Source organism: Gadus macrocephalus, chromosome 16 (assembly GCF_031168955.1).
Source record: "Gadus macrocephalus chromosome 16, ASM3116895v1".
Taxonomy (NCBI): domain Eukaryota; kingdom Metazoa; phylum Chordata; class Actinopteri; order Gadiformes; family Gadidae; genus Gadus; species Gadus macrocephalus.
The window spans coordinates 6,529,298-6,543,482 of NC_082397.1; the positions used below are offsets into that span (position 1 = coordinate 6,529,298).

A 14,185-nucleotide genomic window follows, 5' to 3' on the forward strand; every position below is an offset into this window, starting at 1 on the left:
TATGTTGGTAGTATGTAGTAAGAATGATGTTCGTATGTAATATGTAGTTGGTATGTAGCTAGTGTGTGTTTTGTGTCCTCTAGACGTGTCTGAAGCGATCCTGCACTCGATGCAGCGTAGCCGGCGGCTGTTGCTAGTCCTCAGTCCACAATACCTGAAGGACAAGAGCTTCAGCCTGCTGGAAGCCCGGCTGGCCCTGTTCCTCCACCAGAACCCCCAGACCCTCCAGCCAATACAGCAGCACCTCCTCCAGCAGAACTACCTCCAGAGCCTCCCACAGAACCCTCTCCACCTCCTCCAGCAGAACCACCTCCAGAGCCTCCAGCAGAACCACCTCCAGAGCCTCCAGCAGAACCACCTCCAGAGCCTGCAGCAGAACCACCTCAAGAGCCTCCAGCAGAACCACCTCCAGAGCCTCCAGCAGAACCACCTCCAGAGCCTGCAGCAGAACCACCTCAAGAGCCTCCAGCAGAACCACCTCCAGAGCCTCCCACAGAACCCCCTCCACCTCCTCCAGCAGAACCACCTCCAGAGCCTCCAGCAGAACCACCTCCAGAGCCTCCAGCAGAACCACCTCCAGAGCCTCCAGCAGAACCACCTCCAGAGCCTCCAACAGAACCACCTCCAGAGCCTCCAACAGAACCACCTCCAGACCCTCCAGCAGAACAACTTCCAGGGCCTTCAGCAGAACCACCTCCAGAGCCTCCAGCAGAACAACCTTCCTGCCCTTCAGCTGGGCCAGCTGCACCACCTCCAGTCCCTCAGGCAGACCCTCCAGCAGACCCTCCAGCAGACCAGGCAGGCGACCATCATCGCCGTCTTGCGGCACCCTCCCAGCAGAACCAGCTGCCCTGAGGCCGCTGAGCTCCGGCGGGCCGCGGCCAGCACCCTGGTGTGGCGCGGAGCCCGCTCAGAGCCAGCCGGCTCCAGGTTCTGGAAGCGTCTGAGGCTGGCCATGCCGGTGAGGCCCCTGGCACTGGGCCGCAGAATGGTGGACAGCACCTCCTCTCACTCGGACCTGGCCTCGCTGGTGCTGCAGCGAGTCCAGCGCACCGGCCACACCCACACGGCCAGAACCACCAATCACAAGTCCATACCCGGGCCGCTTTCAGCCAATCAGAGCTGCCGAGGGGCTCCCCCCAGCGGCGAGGGTGTGAGGGGCGCTGGGGGCCCGGTGTGCGTTGGGTTAACTGGTCTGAGGCAGGCTCCCGCAGGGGCGGAGCTCCCTTTGGAGTCGGAGCGTCCGGAGCAAACCCGCGAGTCCGATCGGGTTCCCAGCCTAGACCCCACATGTGAAGGGGATCCGCCTCGAGACGCAGACTCCGCCTCCCAACCACCGTCAACCAATCAGGATCCAAGGACACATAACAGCAGACAGATGCTGCCCACTGAATTGTCGGTTTGATATTGTGAGAAGGTACCGCCGTGAACCAGCTAATGAAACCAGCAAGGTCCTTAGGGCAGACTGGCTAGACCAGCAGGGTCCCGGAGACAAGCACTCAGGTCAAGAAGTTAATTTACTTCCCACTCTGCGGTTCTGTATATCTATTTCTCTAAATATCTGTTAATTTAAATAATGATATGTATGTATGTATGTCTGCAATAAAATATCAAAAAACGACTACTAGACGAGTGTTAAATTAATTTTGTTTCTAACAATGTTCGCTCCCAGATGACGGTTAACTCGCAGTACCGGTCGGCTACATTTGCTACAGCTGTAACCTACCCCACGAACCATTATCTACAGCTGTAAGCTGCCTCAAGTAACAATATCTAGAGCTATAAACTACCCCTCATAACATTATCTACAGCTGTAAGCTGCCTCAAGTAACAATATCTAGAGCTATAAACTACCCCTCATAACATTATCTACAGCTGTAAGCTACTCCACAAAACATTATCTGACCACGCCCCAAACAAACACCTACCCAATGGAATCCAATGGGTCGGTTTTTTTGTCACAACGGAAATTTACCTAAACTTTAATACAAGTAAGGGGGTTACCTAGGACCGCCGCTAGGGTTCAGTGGTTACCTACCAGCAGTTGTAACTCCTAGGACCACCACTAGGGATCAGTGTTAAACTAGTGGCAGGAATAAACTCCTAGGACCGCAATTAGGGGTCAGTGTTGAACTAATAGCAGGTGTACCTCCATGACCGCCACTAGGGGTCAGTGTTTACCTACTAGCAGGTTTAACACCTAGGACCTCCACTAGGGGTCAGTGTTAAGCCTACTAGCAGGTATAATTCCTGGGACCTCCGCTAGCAGGTTGAGCAGGGTTAACCAGGTAGAGCGAGGGAACTCCTCGCTCTCGCGCTAAACATAGTTTTGATTGATTAATTGTATCATATTAAAGTGTCCTTCACTCTGATGGGTTCTCAGCACACGTGTTAATAAAATACTGTCGCAAACATACACAAGAAGCAGCACAAAACGAAATTCATTATTATAGAGCACCAATAGAGATAATTAGATGATTATATATACGCCAACGCGAAAACCTCCCCTTTTAAAAGCCATTCAGTAGATCCCCATCACAAGAGAGGGAGAGAGAGAATAAGAGGGAGAGTAGAGAGAAAGAGAGAGTGAAGTGAGAGAGGCAGAGAGAGTAGGGAGGGAGAGAGAGATAGTAGAGCAAGAGAAGAGTGAGGGAGAGAGAATAGAGAGAAAAGAGAGAGAGTAGAGGGAGAGAGAAGAGGCAGAGAGAAGAGGGAGAGAAGGAGACGAAGAGTGTAGAGTGAGGGAGAGAAAGAGTAGAAAGAGGGAGGGAGAAGAGAGAGACAGGGAAGGTGAGAGACAGGGAAGGAGAGGGGGGGAGAATAGAGGGCGGGAGAGAGAAGAGAGAGAGTTGGAGAGAGAGAAGGAGTAAAACAATGAGGTACGAGGGAGAAAGGAGTATAGAGGCTGGAATGTTCTCCTCATTGTTCATGTAAGGGTGCTTGATTCTTTCTGGAGGCGTGTGGAGCTCCTGTTCCACACACCTGTGCCCCTGGAACCCCCCCCCCTCACAGGAAGTCTTCCAGTTTCACAGTACACCTGACCACTTCCTGCTGTCCAGCCCCCCCCTGCAAATAACATAACCACTGCCTCTGTAGGTCTAACTCTATAAATAAGGTCTAACTGTCTATATATAAGGTCTAACTGTCTATAAATAAGGTCTAACTGTCTATATATAAGGTCTGTCTATATAAAAGGTCTAACTGACTATATATAAGGTCTAACTGTCTATAAATAAGGTCTAACTGTCTATATATAAGGTCTAACTGTCTATATATAAGGTCTAACTGTCTATAAATAAGGTCTAACTGTCTATATATAAGGTCTAACTGTCTATATATAAGGTCTAACTGACTATATATAAGGTCTAACTGACTATATATATGGTCTAACAGACTATATATAAGATCTAGCTGTCTATATATAATGTCTAATGGTCTAAGGTCTAACTGTCTATATATATGGTCTAACTGACTATATATAAAATCTAACTGACTATATATATGGTCTAACAGACTATATATAAGGTCTAACTGTCTATATATAAGGTCTAATGGTCTATATATAAGGTCTAACTGTCTATATATAAGGTCTAACTCTGTCTATATATAAGGTCTTACTGCTTATAAATATGTTATAACTCTGTCGATATATGGTCCAGTTTTGTACTCTAAACAGTCATAATACGAGTGACTTAGTACACCTAACATGATAAATGTGACCTGGTCCCCTAAACATCATATATGTGATTTAGTCACCAAACATGATATAGGTGATCTAGTCACCGAACATGATAGAAGTGATTTAGTATCCCAAACATGATATGGGTGATCTAGTCACCAAACATGATATAGGTGATCTAGTCACCGAAACATGATAGAAGTGATTTAGTATCCTAAACATGATATGGGTGATCTAGTCACCAAACATGCTATGGGTGATCTAGTCACCAAACATGATATAGATGATCTAGTCACCGAAACATGATAGAAGTGATTTAGTATTATCTTACGACCATATAATGTTTTAAATGTAAAGATGAAAAGATAACCTCAAATACATCTCCCACAGTATATTACGTGCATCCATAATGCTCAGCCATCTACCGTCAACAAGTGAATATGTTTGTGATTATTAGCTGGTCTCATGTTGAGCACATTGAAGCAAGCATAGCCCAGCAGATTTTGCTAAAGAAACGATTCCCTCTGCATTTTGTAGGTTTTGAATAGACCACGTGTCATTCATACCGTAGAATTGTTCTCGAACAATATGCCTCGCTGCCTTTCCTGTCAGAAATGTGTTTGTGGGGGGCCTCTACCATTTCACCGACCAACACAAAGTGAAACCCAAACATCAACGGTAGAAGTTGGATATCCATTAGTGGTGAATAGACAAAGGAAAAATTGGATTAGATAACAATGATCAAATATGTTTCTAGCTCTTTTTCTGGGCGGCTGCTAAAATAAGCAGGTGTGTGTGTGTGCATGCGTGTGTGTCTGTGTGTATGGTGTGTGGGGGTGCATGAGTGTGTGGTTGGGTTGCATGAAGCTGATGTCACATATAACAGTTTATCTGTAATCCAAGATGCTCTGATCACCAACAGGTTTGACCTGTCGCTGATTATAGGGATTAGGTCGGTCACCGGTGTTAGTGTGTGTGTGTGTGTGTGTGTGTGTGTGTGTGTGTGTGTGTGTGTGTGTGTGTGTGTGTGTGTGTGTGTGTGTGTGTGTGTGTGTGTGTGTGTGTGTGTGTGTGTGTGTGTGTGTGTGTGTGCGTTATGGAGAAGGTTGAATTACATTCCACACACGCCAGCATCACGCCACCAGCACGTCAGTAACACTCAGTCGGTAGAGCCAGTCGCCGAAACATAATAGACGTGCACACTTCTGGGTGAGGGGTTCAATGTCCTGTGTGGCTCAGTAGGTAGAGCGAGGGAACAGGGAAGGCCGTCCGTTGTGGCATTCATACAGAGAGATGAGTACCTTCTACTGCTCTGATAACCCGACACACAGACAGAAACTCACACACACCCTCACACACACACACACACACACACACACACACACACACACACACACACACACACACACACATCTATCTTTGATATACAGAAGAGACCAGTAGATAGCAGCAGAGGTAATGGAGACAAGGACAGATAGCAAAGACCAGAAGAGAGCAGTAGAAACAGTAAAGACAGTAAAGACAGTTAAGAGAGTAGATACAGTAACAGTAGCGGCGGCAGCAGGGACTGGGAGGGACAATAGAAACAGTAGAAACAGTGGATACAGTAGAGGCAAGTAGAAACAGGAGACACCGGTAGAAACAGCGAGAAAGGAGAGGCCAGTAGAAACAGGAGAGACCAGTAGACACAGCGAGACACCAGTTGAAACAATGAGACACCAGTAGATACAGCGAGAAAGGTTATACTGGTAGGAACAATTAGGGCAATTAGCAGACGCTTTTATCCACAGCGACTTACATCGTTTTATACATTGACACACCGACGGCAGAGTCAACCATGCAAGGCGACAGCCAGCTCGTCAGGAGCAGTTAGGTTTAAGTGTCGTGCTCAGGGACATATCAACACTCAGCTAGGAGGAGCTGGAGATCGAACTAGCCACCTTTCGTTTACAAGACAACTGCTATACCTCCTGAGCTAAGCTGACCCACTCACTTAGACAGGAGAGGCCAGTAGAAACAGCAAGACAGTTGAGACAAGAAGAAACAATGATTAGAGGAGAGACCATCAGAAACTGCGAGACGGGACAGACCAGTAGAAACAGCGTGACAGGAGATCCCAGTAGAGACAGGGAGACAGGGAGGGCAGGGTACTGCGTGGTTAGGAGAGGAGGTGGGTGGGTGTTTAGCTGCGTTCGGAGTGATTATCCGACTTGTTAAGACTCAAGCTGTTCCCGGAGCTGCGAGAAGGCTGAGCGAGGCTGTTCCCTCAGATGGCTGGCGGAGGATTGTGTTTCAGTGCCTCTAATGACCCTCTCCCTGGCCCACACCAGCCCCACCACAGAGCAGAACAGAGGAGCCGCTCTCCCTGCCCTGAAAAACCTCAATCTGGCGGACATCTGCGGGGGGCCCTACCGTGTCATTAAGGATAGACCACCGGCTCTCCGCCTCCACGGCCGACTCTCCCCCTCAACTTTCCCGAGGCTCCCAGGGGGCCCCGGGGACCCCGGCCAGGGGACGGGAACCCAATGGGGCCCCAGGAGAGCCTCTCCTCCACCTCCAGCCCTCCTCCTCCTCCTCTGGGGAGGACCTCAGGGGTGGAGCACCTTTGTTCCGGAGAAGATAAGAGGAGAAGAGGAGGAGGAGGAGAGGAGAGGGGAGGAGAGGGGAGGGGAGGAGAGGAGAGGGGAGGAGAGGAGAGGGGAGGGGAGGAGAGGGGAGGAGAGGGGAGGGGAGGAGAGCGGAGTGGGATAGGAGAGGGGAGGAGGGGCTAAAGGGGGAGGAGATGAGAGGGGGGGGGACACAGGGAAAGGGTGGGAGAGAAATTGTGGATGAATTGAAACTATGTCGTATCCTGCACTTTCTGACTACAGAGGGCATAGCACCCATAACCCTGCAGTGTTAGTGCCTTGCTCTACCTACTGAGCTACACAGGGAACAGCACCTGTACCCTGCAGTGTTAGTGCCTTGCTCTACCTACTGAGCTACACAGGGAACAGCACCTGTACCCTGCAGTGTTAGTGCCTTGCTCTACCTACTGAGCTACACAGGGAACAGCACCTGTACCCTGCAGTGTTAGTGCCTTGCTCTACCTACTGAGCTACACAGGGAACAGCACCTGTACCCTGCAGTGTTAGTGCCTTGCTCTCCCTAGTGAGCTTCACTAGGAATACAACTCGACGGGTTTCTGTTCCATAACCTTTGACCCTTACCTCTATGTTCTCACTATTCAAACAGGACAGCCAATCAGGTGTCAGCTACAGTGATCATGTGACTGTGAGAAGAATGAATGGAGCGGTGCCGTCGGATCACGGGTCACATGGACCCAGTAGCCATGGTAACATGCCTAACACTCTGCAGGTCACCTGGCATGGCGGTATGGCACACTAGTTGCTAAGTGACAGCTGCAAGGCAGGACTTCACAAACAAACACACACCACAACAAATCAAGTTTCCAGAACTCACGTGTACACACGCACACACACACACACACACACACACACACACACACACACACACACACACACACACACACACACACACACACACACACACACACACACACACACACACACACACACACACACACACACACACACACACACACACACAGAGTCATAAAGCATTATTTAAAATCTTTAATATCTCCTCACCAAACCATGGCATATGATAGTACAAAAACGTCTACATCGTTAACCAGTTAAGTAGCAGGTACAACTAGCTAACTAGCATCCAACAAGTTAAGGCCGCTGGTAAGCAGCAGGTGAAACTAGTTACCAAGAAACCACCAAGTCCAACTAGCTGAACCAATCGGTCAATCTCAAGTAGCTATTAATTTTTTTTTCCAGGTAACTGGTCACATGTTCTGTGTCACATGTTCCTAGTTGCCTGTTTCAGGTTGCATGTTTCAGGTTGAATGTTCCTGGTCGCAGGTCACAGGCTCCATGTATCTCTGGAACCTTCTCACATTAGAGTATACCGGCAGTGTGCTACTGTACAGTGTGCTGGTGTAACGTAGCACCAAAAATGTTCCTCAGCTAAATGTTAGTTCTCTCCTGGTCCTTCATAAGGTTTAAGCAAATGGACAATCTTTCTTTGACCAGAGCTCCAGGCAGAGCTTCCCTATCAGGAACGAAAGGGGGGCATGGCAGCAGCAGCTATTGTAGCACCCCTTTTGGGGATACAGGTTAAACTCAGGTCAAGAGTTCATGTTTGAGGATCCAGGCGAAGCCCCAGTCTAGGGATTCTGTTTCGGGGTCCAGGTGAAGCCCCAGTCTAGGGATTCTGTTTCGGGATCCAGGCGAAGCCCCAGTCTAGGGATTCTGTTTCGGGGTCCAGGTGAAGCCCCAGTCTAGGGATTCTGTTTCGGGATCCAGGCGAAGCCCCAGTCTAGGGATTCTGTTTCGGGATCCAGGTGAAGCCCCAGTCTAGGGATTCTGTTTCGGGATCCAGGTGAAGCTCCAGCAGCCCTGTGTGTCCTTCCTGATGAAGGCCTGTCCCTGGGGGAAGCTATGGGTCTTGAAGCTGCTGGAGGGACTGAGAGACCCTCTGAACACCACGTCTTTGCGAGGCGTGGGAGGGGGCGTGAGCATCTGAAAGGAAGGGACGGCCCCTGGGTGTGGGATCGGGGCGGCGTGGGTCTGGCTCGTCAGAGCTTGGGTGGGGACGGGGGAGAGTTGAAGGCTGTGGTGGCTATGTGTCGGAGGATCTGGACCTGAGGCAGACCAAGAACCGAGCCCTGGTAGGCCTGGTGTAATGCCCTCTGCTCCAAGTGAACGGCTGAGCCCATGTGTGAGGGGAGCTAGGACGGCAGTGTTGGGGTGTTTGGGGCCCTTTGTCGGGGGGGCTAGGACGGCAGTATTGGGGTGTTTGGGGCCCTTTGTCGGGGGGGCTAGGACGGCAGTATTGGGGTGTTTGGGGCCCTGTATCAGGGGAGCTGGGAGGGCAGTGTTGGGGTGTTCGGGGGCTCGTGCGACGGGAGCTAAGAGGGCAGTGTTGGTGCGGTAGTGATCTGTTGTCGTGGCAGAATAGTGAGCAGAGATGTCATTGCACTGGTCTGGAGAGTAGCAGGGGTGGTAGGCCTCTTGGTGTTGAGTGGCAGTAATGTTAGCATTAGCACTGTCCGCATGGGAATGCTGAAGGCTGGTGGACGTGGTGAGGGCAGGGCGGTCTGGACGGGAAGTCAGAACAAAGTCACAGGATGAGGACGAGAGGGACTGAGGAAGGTGCGGCAGGATGGCCGAAGGCTCATAGGAAGAAGGAGCACTGAAGTGGGAAGAGGGCTGACGAGGAGGAGTAAGCCGTCGGATGGAAGAAGAGGACGGGTTGAGTCGGAAGGAGTTGGGGGAGGCAGAAGGATCGATGGTGTCCCGGTCTTTGAGGCCCAGTGTCTGGAGAACCCAGAGGTCTAGGTTTGGTTCCCTGGGGGGACCTGGGTCAGAGCAGAACTCAGGGAAGAGATTGCGACAAACGCGAGTGCTGATGCGCTGGGCAGCTGGGTGTGACCGACAGGAACTGAGGTTCTGGTCGGTTCTGTGGTCTTGCTGGAGACACCTTTTAAGGTTACTCCTATGGTCTGAACTGAGGCCCTGTGTAAGAGAGGGTGAGAGTCAGAGAGGATTAACTCTTTTGGCACAAATGGCATTATTTTAAATGTAGGGGTTTATTACATTTATTCATTGTGGTAAATGTATTGATTATTAAAGATGTCTGAATTGTTTGTTTTGGTCATACCTTGACCTTCTCCTCCAGGTTCTTCACAAATGAGGAGCTGAGGAAGTGTCTCAGTTTGTCGTTCTCCTGCTGCAGCCGGGCCAACTCCTCCTCTCTCTGTTGAAGGGTGTCCTGCAGCTGGGAGAGAAAATACAGATATCAGGAATGGACCATGTCTGGGGGTATAGGGGTGTTGGACTGGGCCATGTCTGGAGAACAGGGGTGTCTCACTGGGCCATGTTCTGGATGCAAAGGGGTGTAGGGCTGGACCATGTCTGGAGGGATAGTGGTGTTGGACTGGGCCATGTCTGGAGCTATGGAGGTGTAGGACTGGACCATGTCTGGATGCAAAGGGGTGTAGGGCTGGACCATGTCTGGAGGCATAGTAGTGTTGGACTGGGCCATTTCTGGAGGACCCTGTCTGGAGAACAGGGGTGTCTGACTGGGCCATGTTCTGGAGGTATAGCGGTGTTGGACTGGGCCATGTTCTGGAGGTATAGGGGTGTTGGACTGGGCCATGTCTGGAGGTATATGGGTGTTGGACTGGACCCTGTCTGGAGGTATGGAGGTGTAGGACTGGACCATGTCTGGAGGTATAGGGGTGTTGGACTGGACCATGTTCTGGAGGTATAGGGGTGTTGGACTGGACCCTGTCTGGAGGTATAGAGGCGTAGGAATGGACAATGTTCTGGATGTAAAGGGGCATAGGACTGGACCATGTCATGAGGTACGGGGCAAAGGACTGGACCATGTTCTGGATGTAAAGGGGGGTAGGACTGGACCGTTTTCTGGAGTTAAAGGGGAGTCAGACATTGCATCTTCATACCTGTTTGTTCCTGTGCAGGTGAGGCGAGAGCTTATTGGTTGCTTCTGGTTGAGGACACAGACCCCCATAGGATGAAAGATGCTGGTTCTCTGTAAAACACACAGGTGATTAGACAGACAAACAGACAGAGAGAGAGGTGAAGCCCCTCTGAGCTGTAGCACAAGGTGCTTGGTGCCTGCAGGCTGAGCTCTGTTTCAATATTAACAGGATTAGCTTCCTGTAGCGTGAGGTGATTTCAAACTTAATGAGACCAATTGCCCTAAACTGTGTAAACCCTAATCGGAGTGACTTTAATAATGTTAATAACCTCACCCTGACCCTGGTAGGACGAGGCAGCGTCATGCACCCAAGCGGAGGCCACCGTTTCCATGGAGACGTCAACAGTGCGTACCCTAGGCGGGGCGCAGTGCACGGGGGGGTCCCCTGCAAATACCCCATCTTGGAACGGCACCGCGATGCTCTGAAAGATGAATAATCATGAGATATTGACTCACTCCTGCCCAGACCACTACCTCAAGATCATTATCACAAGAGATGAACTCACTACCACCCAGAACACTACCTCAAGATCATTATCACAAGAGATGAACTCAGTACCACACAGAACACTACCTCAAGATCATTATCACAAGAGATGAACTCAGTACCACACAGAACACTACCTCAAGATCATTATCACAAGAGATGAACTCAGTACCACCCAGAACACTACCTCAAGATCATTATCACAAGAGATGAACTCACTACCACCCAGAACACTACCTCAAGATCATTATCACAAGAGATGAACTCACTACCACCCAGAACACTACCTCATGTTTCATATCACAAGAGATGCACTCCTACCTAGACCACTACCTAGTGTTTCTATTGTACTTTTCTACTGTAATTTTTATGTATTTTTTTCGCTTAACAGATTGTTCTTTTTAATTAATATAGATGAATAAAATTGAAACAATGTCAATGTTTTTCAATTGCAGATGCAGAGACAGACATAACTTCTTAGAATTACTAGAACTACTAAGGTATATAGATGGGACGCTATTTGTTCAAACTAAATAGGTGTCCAACTAACTTGATAATGATAAATAACTATCCTATATTTAATGTCTTCATTCAACACTTTAACAAAATGGTCCTATATCGATGCGTGAACAAGTGGAGACAATAACCAGCATGCTGGGTCATACACAATTAATCATCGATATAGCAGCCCTTATAAATTAAAAAGGTTGCACATTTTCTTTAGCAATAAATCCATATTAATCCAAAAATCTATAATACAGAGAAGATTTTGCATCGTCAAGGATAATGATAACTCACCATGACGGGGAGAGGGCTAGCGGGAGGACGGTGTCTGCGGCTGCAGTCCTGTTGTGTGTGCGTGTGTGTATGCGTGTGTGTGTTTGTGTGTCTGTCTGTCTGTCTGTCTGTCACACTCGTTATGTTTTGAGAGAGAGGAGCGACTTGTCTTCATTCAACACGAGCGACTACGGCTCGTCAAACCGAGTAATCTGATTGGACTGTCAGCGGCGATGACGTGTTGGATTGCGGTTTTAGTTTACGCGCCAACTCCGCCCGAAAACTCTAATAGCTGACAATACTATAGGCTGATACCAAGCCTTCATCTCAGAGTCAGTGAGCGAGGTTGCGGGCATGCGTGCGTGTGTGTGCGTATGTACGTGTGTTTACTGAATTAACGAGAAATTGGACGGCGCGTGGCCGGCGGACAAACTCAACAACCTGACATACCATCCTGTAAGATATTAACGTTTAGAGGGGGAGAGGAGGAGATATGAGAGTAGAGCGGGAGGAGAGGAGCGGAGTTTAGAGGAGAGGGGGAGGAAAGGAGAGGAGAGGCGAGGTGAGGAGGGGAGTTGAGAGGAGAGGATATGAGAGGAGATGAGAGAAACATTATAAAAAACAACTTGCATTCTATCTTCAAGCATTTAATTTTATGGATTTACAATGCCAACCCCTTTCTATAACATTAGGCCTAACTAATTACAATCAAGTATTTTCCGAGAGTGAGAGAGAGACAGAGCGAGAGACAGAGCGAGAGAGAGAGAGAGAGAGAGAGAGAGAGAGAGAGAGAGAGAGAGAGAGAGAGAGAGAGAGAGAGAGAGAGAGAGAGAGAGAGAGAGAGAGAGAGAGAGAGAGAGAGAGAGAGAGAGAGAGAGAGCGGTCTAGAATGGCTGGGTTTTTGGGAGAGAGAAAGAAAGAGAGAGAGAGAGAGAGAGAGGTGTAGACCTGCTGGGTTTAGGCAGAGAGAGGTGAGGTCTAGAAGATCAAGGAGCTGGAACCATTAGCTCTCACTTGGCGGGGGACTTATTGGTCAACTCCCAGCACACACAGTGGTCAACTGCTTTGTGTGTGTGTGTGTGTGTGTGTGTGTGTGTGTGTGTGTGTGTGTGTGTGTGTGTGTGTGTGTGTGTGTGTGTGTGTGTGTGTGTGTGTGTGTGTGTGTGTGTGTTGTGTGTGTGTGTGTGTGTGTGTGTGTGAAGACAGCGTGTGTGTGGGGGGGGGGGGTGTGAGAGTAGGCAGCGTGTGTGGGGGTGTGTCCGTCTCCAGATTAACTTCTTAACTCCTCTTTGATGTGTTTGTTGTTGCCAGGCAGCAGGCTGGCGTGTCGTTAGCGTGTGGCCGACAGCGAGCGTACCCCCCGCCACGACCAACCAGAATAACTAGTCCGAACTACTACTGGTTATACTGGGAGCTGATCTACTGCACACTGACTCCACACTATACTGGTCTGCTCCCAGAATAACTAGTACTATACTCTACAGTATGCTGGTCAGCTCCCAGTATAACTAGTACTATACTTGTCAGCTTCAAGTATAATAGTACTGCTCTACAGTATTATACTGGTCAGCTCCCAGTATAACTAGTATTGCTCTACAGTATTTTACTGGTCAGCTCCCAGCATAACTAATACTAGTCATGCTCTACAGTAATATACTGTTCAGTATAAGTGTTGCTTTGCAACGCTAATAAAAACAAATAAACCGCTAATAAAAACAAATAAATCACGGCAAAAGTGTTATCTTGAGTGTTCCCGTGTAGTATATACTTAAACATTTATTCACCTCAGGCTCCGTGAACAGTGCCGTGAATAGCCCTAGTGGGCTATTCCCCACTATTCACTTCGCCATCTGCGAATGATTGTTAACTAGTCATATGCTTTGCTATATTATAATGGTTATACTGTGAGCAATCCAATACAACCAGTAGAAAGTTAACGACAGACCAGCAGACAGACAGACAATCTGACAGATAGACAGGCCAGCAGACAGACAGTCTGACCTCCTGTATGTGCAGCAGTTGACGGTTAATGGGCCTCAGTGGGGGTCTGTCGGCCTACAGGTGGAGCCCTCCTACCTGGGAATCTAACCAACAGATGTCAGGCTGCCCCAACACACACACGCACCCCCCACTGGGGTGTTAATGGAGGCGGTTTAAGTGACTTCTGCTAAACATGTCAACAAGTACGTCCTCTCCCTGCCCAAAACAGGGAGAGTGTGTGTGTGTGTGTGTGTGTGTGTGTGTATGTGTGTGCTGTGTGTGTGTGTGTGTGTGTGTGTGTCGTGTGTGTGTGTGTGTGTGTGTGTCGTGTGTGTGTGTGTGTGTCTGTGTGTGTGTGTGTGTGTGTGTGTGTGTGTGTGTGTGTCTGTCTGTCTGTCTGTCTGTCGGTGTGTGTGTGTGTGTGTGTGTGTGTGTGTGTGGTGTGTGTGTGTGTGTGTTGTGTGTGTGTGTGTGTGTGTGTGTGTGTGTTGTGTGTGTTGTGTGTGTGTGCGTGTGTGCGTGTGTGTGTGCGAGGGGGTCAGTGGTCTCGTGCTGTCTTAAACTCCTTTTCGCTTAAACAATGGCCGCCTGCAGAGAGATTAGGACCAATTATATATATATACAGAGAGAGGAGAGAGAGAGAGAGAGAGAGAGAGAGAGGGGACAGAAAGAGAGGAGAGGAGGAGAGA

At 49.3% G+C, this 14,185-nt stretch overlaps 2 protein-coding genes across 2 annotated transcripts; one reads left to right on the forward strand and one right to left on the reverse strand.

Annotated features, from left to right (window-relative positions):
- The first annotated feature begins 62 nt into the window (after window positions 1–62).
- Window positions 63–1,887, forward strand: LOC132474950 (putative mediator of RNA polymerase II transcription subunit 12). The gene has a single exon (XM_060075893.1). It carries the CDS (start codon window positions 110–112, stop codon window positions 1,403–1,405), a length of 1,296 nt encoding a protein of 431 aa, XP_059931876.1. The 5' UTR covers window positions 63–109; the 3' UTR covers window positions 1,406–1,887.
- A 5,412-nt stretch (window positions 1,888–7,299) lies between these two features.
- Window positions 7,300–12,400, reverse strand: gmnc (geminin coiled-coil domain containing). The gene is made up of 5 exons (XM_060075857.1): window positions 11,538–12,400; window positions 10,527–10,674; window positions 10,215–10,303; window positions 9,410–9,526; window positions 7,300–9,264 (listed from the first exon to the last, which is right to left on the reverse strand). Exons 1-5 carry the CDS (start codon window positions 11,538–11,540, stop codon window positions 8,104–8,106), a joined length of 1,518 nt encoding a protein of 505 aa, XP_059931840.1. The 5' UTR covers window positions 11,541–12,400; the 3' UTR covers window positions 7,300–8,103.
- Between the last annotated feature and the right edge of the window lie 1,785 nt (window positions 12,401–14,185).